This window comes from Silene latifolia, chromosome X, assembly GCF_048544455.1.
Source record: "Silene latifolia isolate original U9 population chromosome X, ASM4854445v1, whole genome shotgun sequence".
In the NCBI taxonomy this organism is placed as follows: domain Eukaryota; kingdom Viridiplantae; phylum Streptophyta; class Magnoliopsida; order Caryophyllales; family Caryophyllaceae; genus Silene; species Silene latifolia.
The window spans coordinates 7,379,071-7,385,099 of record NC_133537.1 but is presented as its reverse complement, the minus strand read 5'-3'; the positions used below and the strand labels follow the sequence as shown (position 1 = coordinate 7,385,099).

General features: G+C 35.9%; 1 protein-coding gene across 1 annotated transcript; it reads left to right on the top strand.

Moving 5' to 3' along the window:
* Positions 1-238: 238 nt before the first annotated feature.
* LOC141622658 (mitochondrial import receptor subunit TOM40-1-like) lies at positions 239-5,836 on the top strand. Its single transcript, XM_074438670.1, has 11 exons — positions 239-626; positions 1,353-1,434; positions 1,523-1,622; positions 1,733-1,828; positions 1,903-1,953; positions 2,726-2,791; positions 2,922-3,023; positions 3,434-3,502; positions 3,588-3,671; positions 4,666-4,761; positions 5,456-5,836. Exons 1-11 carry the CDS (start codon positions 491-493, stop codon positions 5,510-5,512), a joined length of 939 nt encoding a protein of 312 aa, XP_074294771.1. The 5' UTR covers positions 239-490; the 3' UTR covers positions 5,513-5,836.
* The last annotated feature ends 193 nt before the right edge of the window (positions 5,837-6,029 follow it).

The window sequence follows — 6,029 nt, the reverse complement described above, 5'->3', positions numbered from 1 at the left end:
AGAAAAATGGGTTATATGTATGAAAAAGGGAGAAAAGAGCAAGTAAACGCCGGAAAGTTGAGTTTTTTTCGCCGGAAGTGGATTTTTGGTAGTCTTTTGCAAAATGAATAAATGAAAGGTAGTTGAAAGCCAAAAATAAAATGAAAGATAGTTGTTCACAAATGACCCTAAATAAAAGGTAGTTTCTGATAAAAAATCCTATATTAAACTATCCCTAAAATTAAAGACGTCTTGCTCTAAATCGAATAAACCCGTTTGCGAGGTCGTAAAAGGCAAACAAAAGTACCACCAAAAACCCTTGTTAAGCCCCCTTGTTCCTTCAATCTAACCCTTTTATCTATCTAATCTATCCCCTCTTTCTAAACCCTCTTCTTCATTTCCCAGAATCCGATCTAAAGATTGGATCATTTTCATTCTAATTTCTGGGATTTATCAATTCAACATCAATTAACTTAAACCCTAATCAAATTTCAAATCTTTTTCATTAAAAATGGCAGCAATCCCAATTACAAAACCAGCAACATTGGACCCAATACCTACTGATTCTCCCAAAATTGATGAACATGTTGATTACAAGAACCTTCCCTGCCCTATTCCTTATGAAGAAATCCACCGTGAAGCTCTAAGTTAGTGTTTTTAATCACTCAAATCTGTGTTTTTTAGGTTAATTGTATGTTTTGAATGTTAAAAGTTTGTTAGATTTGTTAGTGTAGATGGTGGAGTTGGTAATGGTTCTATGTGGGTTTGGTTCTATGTGGGTACTATGTTCTGCTAGGAGCCGCATTTTTTCAGTAGATGGGTAGTTAACTGTTGATTTAATACTGCAAGTTGGAAAGTGTTTATTTTGATGTGGATGGTGTATTTACTGAATGTAGTTTCCGAGGTTTTGTAATGCTTGGAAAATGTAAGAATGATGTTAATATTCTTTTGCTTGGTTGGTAGCTTTTGCCTATCGTTGTCGAATGGTTTTGGTAGTAAGTTCTCTGCGATTTTTGGTGCAATGTACTTGAATGTACATATCTGAGCTGATTATGCAGCTTACTTTGATGTAAACATGGTAGTCAACTAGCATTACTTAATGAGTTGTAATTAGCTTTGTTGAGTAGGACGATTGCGGTTAGGGGATTGAAATAATGCAATTACATATACTGTAAATAGTTTGGGTTACATTTGAAATTCAAGAATGTAACTTTTGGGGGTGTCTGATTTGATGAAATAATTCTCGTGTAAGAATAATGGTTGAAGTTGATGCTTTTATTTATTAGTATGTTTAAACTGAGTAGTACTAGAATTGGCAATTAGCTCATCTTTCTTGCGCGTCATTAATTTGAATTTGCCAATGTTGGTGACAGTGTCTCTGAAGCCGGATGTTTTTGAAGGGGCACGCTTCGATTATAATAAAGCACTTAGCCCAAAATTTTTCCTTAGCCACAGGTAATCTCTGCTGTTCGATCACTGATCACTGCTTACTGATGTTTACCCTATAATTCCAAGTGATCCCTGCTTCCTGAATAATTTTCAGTGTATCCATGGGGCCAATGGAAGTTCCGACTCAGTCCCCAGAGACCCTCAAAATCTCCACATCCAATTATGAGTTTGGTGCTAATTATATCGATCCACAAGTAAGAATGCCTGATAATTAATGATACTGAGGATTGAGATAATGGCTTAAAAAGAGTATCTTATCATATGTATGATATTCATATAATTAATCGAATTGGTGTGATTATAGCTGATGCTTATTGGGAGAATAACACATGAGGGTAGATTAAGTGCAAGACTCAAGTATGATTTGCTTGATGATCTTACTTTGAAGGCCAATGGTCAGGTAATTTTTTTTAAACAACATTGCATACCTCATAGATGATTCGATTCTAGCTAATAGTTCTTGTTGTTTCCCAGCTTACAAGTGAGCCTCACATGTCCCATGCAATTGGTACCCTTGACTATAAGGTAAGAGCTTCATATCCCTCTCTCTTCTTATCTTAATTTCCCCCCTCAATTAAAGTTAAATAAGGTAATGTAGGTCTAGTAGCTTCATGTAAAATTTAGGGTGTCTTTGGATAGGAAAAAAGGCGGAAAGGATAGATATTCTCAACCTATGTGTGATGTCTGATTCCTTTCTGTGGGGTTTTTAGAGAGGGACTGCTCCTGATATTTTGGTAGTTTGGTTTCTTAGATAATGTTTATGCTTTAGTGCTCATCTTATGATCGATGTTTCTGTTTCATCATAGTTAAGTGCATCAAATAAGCTCACTTGTGTCTGGCATATGCATAGAGGCTGTAATTGTCGGCACATTTTTCCACGTCTTTTATAACACGACATACTTCAGCGACAGCAACATAACCGTAGTGCCTCAATGGTTCCCGCAATTGCCTGCAAAGTGCGGTGTAAGGAAGAGGGATCAAATGTACTCAGCCTTACCCCCGTGTTAGCAACACAAAGAGGCTGTTTCAGAATGCTCAAGATGAAAACTGTGTCGGTCACTGCATCGAAGGACTAATACTTTATAATAAAAAGAAGTGTCCCACCTTTAGTTAGTCATTTTGCTCTATTCCATCTTATCCAGAACCAATGTGTAATGAGTCTCTGGCTCCATTGGAAATGGAAACATACTTCAGCATTTATAAAAAATCTATTGATTAATAATTATCCAGGGAAGTTCCGCTGAGTTACAATGTTTATTGTCTTATATGTTGGGTCTTTTGACGGTTTCCTCCTCAGGGTATTGATTATAGGGCACAGTTTCAATTTGGGGGTGGTGCGCTTTTAGGGGCTAACTTCATACAGGTATTTATGTCAAGCTTTAATTGTCTCAGTATAATTGTATCATTTTATGTATTTTTTTTTCTCTGACAACGAACTCGTACATATTTTTACTAGGTTAATTTTCTCATGTTTTCTCGGACTATCTTGACAGAGTGTGACCCCAAATCTTTCTTTGGGTGGTGAACTTTTCTACGCTGGTCAACATAGAAAATCTGGTGTAGGCTACGCTGCTCGATATAGCAACGATAAAATGGTACTTCTTTTTTCCTTCCATAAGAATACTATATCAGTATTTTAAATGGTTTAGTTTATCAATTGGGTTCCTCCCTTCTGTACCCTCTTTTTTGTCTCTCTTTCATTTTGTTGCCGTTTTGTAAGTCAACTACCGGGCTGGGTTCTGCATGATATAGAAGAGAGTTTCGTAGGGTAAGATAAGAAGTCCTGCATGCCAACTATGTTCGGTCTCTTTGTAGAATGGTAAAGTTGATCAAACCCTATCGTAGTGCTGAGTCAATTGAGGGAATGACTTAACTCTTGGTTCTAACAAGGGTGAGTTTTAGAGTTATCTTAGCAAACAAACTACTATATTTGCAGTAGATAAGATTTGTCTAGACAAGAATACTTTCAGTTTGCATTTTGTCATGTTTTCTGCTACATTTGTAGGTTGCAACTGGTCAAGTAGCTAGCACTGGTATGGTTGCCCTTAGCTACGTTCAAAAGGCATCTGAGAAGGTGAGTTGGCTGTATATTAACTGTGTAATCTCTGCCAAGTTCCTCAAAATTTTCCTGGAAGCTTGCTGACTTGTGTATGATGTAGGTTTCACTTGCGACGGAATTAATGTACAACTATTTGTCTAGAGATGTCACAGCTAGTGTTGGTTATGACGCAATACTTCGCCAGGTATCCCTTCGGCCTCCCATCCATGATTAAACTTTGCTAAATACAATCGACTCCCTCACCCTTTCACACTTCCGCAGGCAAAAGTTGTTGAATGACTTGTTGTTTTGCAAGTGTATTACCCACCCTCCCCCTTTTATAACTCTCACTGTCAGTCTTTTAACTAACGCCGGGAAGGTCTTTAGTTTAACGAAGCCTTTATGGATGTTGCATATGTTGATTTTAAGTGAAGTCATAGCTCTACTGTTCAAAGTAAAACTTTCGAAGGGACTTGAGTTAAGCTGGAATACATGCTCTTTTTTTTTTCGAATGTCAATCATTGAACAACCTACGAGGTGTACACACTCGGCCCTCTACTTTTCTGCTTTACCTCTCTGGAGGCTTTGGACAATTTTAACGGTGTAAATAGAACTAGTTTAGACCCCATGCAATAAATGCACGGTATATAGAATTTTTATTTTTTAATAAATTACCTATATAATTGTGCCTCAATAATTGTTAGTATTTCTTGTCATTATGTTTTGTTTTGAGGAAAAAAAGTTGAAACGAAAATTGATTAAGTGAATTTAGTTTTGTGCTGAAAGTTAATCTAAAGAAAATATTTTTTATACCATAAAACTAATGATTTACATGTTTTTGTGTGATACATAGTATGGGTCAAGTCCTTCTCAAATAAATCAATAAAATATTTAACAATCTATAGTTTTGTTTAAATTTTATTAATATTTAATTAATGGATTATAGTTTAAAGTTTAGTGAAAACAATATAATTTGATGATAAGATATATTTTAATGAAACATTATAAACTAATGAAAAATTATAATATATAAGTAGATTCCTTATTTAATGAATGGATTTAATTGTGATTAACTTCCTTATCTAAGAATAAATCATGAGTTCACCTATTCTTTTAGTAGATAGGGGATTTTGATTTGTTCAAGATACTCTGTATAGAAAAGGTGCAATAGTATTTATACCCCTCCTTTCTCTATACAGGCTCGTGTCAGAGGGAAGATAGATTCAAATGGATGTGCCACAGCTTTTCTTGAAGAGAGACTTAGTCCAGGGCTTGGATTCTTACTTTCCGCTGAGGTGAGTTTAATGTGCCTGACATTTTTTTTTCTCAGGCAACTTCGCTAATCCTATGGCTTGCCTGTATTCTAAAATTCCTAGGGCAGAGATACTGTCGTCTAAGCGTTTGTGGTCAGAATAAGAAGCCAGTATTTCTTTTTTTCTGCACTTGAATACTTGATAAGGTGTGTGTTATCTTTGCAAGTTAAAGTCTGGAAGCGATTGATTCGTTTTCTAGTTTGGCTTCAGATAATGTGATCATATAGTTACTGCTACCAAGGAAGTCATGACCTTAGTAGTTAAGACGAACATAACCCATAAACTGGGACATGGTCCTAGACTCCCATATTCATCGTAGCTGTCTTCTCACATTACGACAGCATTGCCTCAGAGTGCCTCATGATTATGAATGGACATACACAGCCTTACTCAGCGCGTTTGACATAGAAAGGTTGTTTTTGGTGACCGATTATGAATATTGCATTGATTGCTACGAGTACTTCGCAATTAGAAAAAAAGATCTAGCGATTTATTTTTGTTTTATTCTATCATAATCCAGAACCAAAGAAAAGGTGATTGTAGTACTCCTCTTAATGGTCTTCCCTCTCTTTTTTTCCATCCTCCCTTCCTCTGAATGGACTATGGTGCAAATAACATTGTTTTCATATCAGCGCATCTGCGTTTTTAGTTCTGACTTTGTCATGCAACAATGCAGCTTGATCACTGGAAGAAAGATTACAAATTTGGTTTTGGTATGAATGTTGGAGAGTAAACAATTGAATTTGGCTCCCCCGAGATCAGCATTGAAGCCCAACTGATGTTGGGATTCTTATCAACTTTAGCCTGTTCCAGACAGGCTCTTTTTGTTTACATTCAATTCATGTGTGTACACTATGTTCCGAGTTATCGATCTAGAGGGCATTGTTGCCAAGATGCAAAAGCATTCTTTACTCTTATTTTACCCTCGTTATCGAGGAATATTGTTGTTCCCTTTTCTTCTAATTATTTCTCCTCCGTCATTGTATTGTAGAATTCCAAATAATTAAAATTTACGTTCTCGTCACCATGAATGATTATTTTCCGGTGATTCGTTTAAGGACTTTTATATACCTATTTCCTAATCATTTATTTACCTTTTTTTTTATTCTTTGTGAGAGTTAATTTTAATCAAATGTAAACAAATGAATAGGACGAAAGAAGTATCTCGCAAGCCACAATTCATTACGTTACATCTATCTATAGCATGACGCTTTCACAATTAATTTTGCTATTATGACGCTTCATTTCCG

What these genes read in the sequence shown, in the direction of transcription:
- LOC141622658 (XM_074438670.1), top strand. Translation starts at nt 491, where the DNA reads ATGGCAGCAATCCCAATTACAAAACCAGCAACATTGGACCCAATACCT. An exon ending in AATCCACCGTGAAGCTCTAA is followed by an intron (nt 627 to 1,352) that starts GTTAGTGTTTTT and finishes TGTTGGTGACAG; the next exon opens with TGTCTCTGAAGCCGGATGTT. An exon ending in CTTTGAAGGCCAATGGTCAG is followed by an intron (nt 1,829 to 1,902) that starts GTAATTTTTTTT and finishes GTTGTTTCCCAG; the next exon opens with CTTACAAGTGAGCCTCACAT.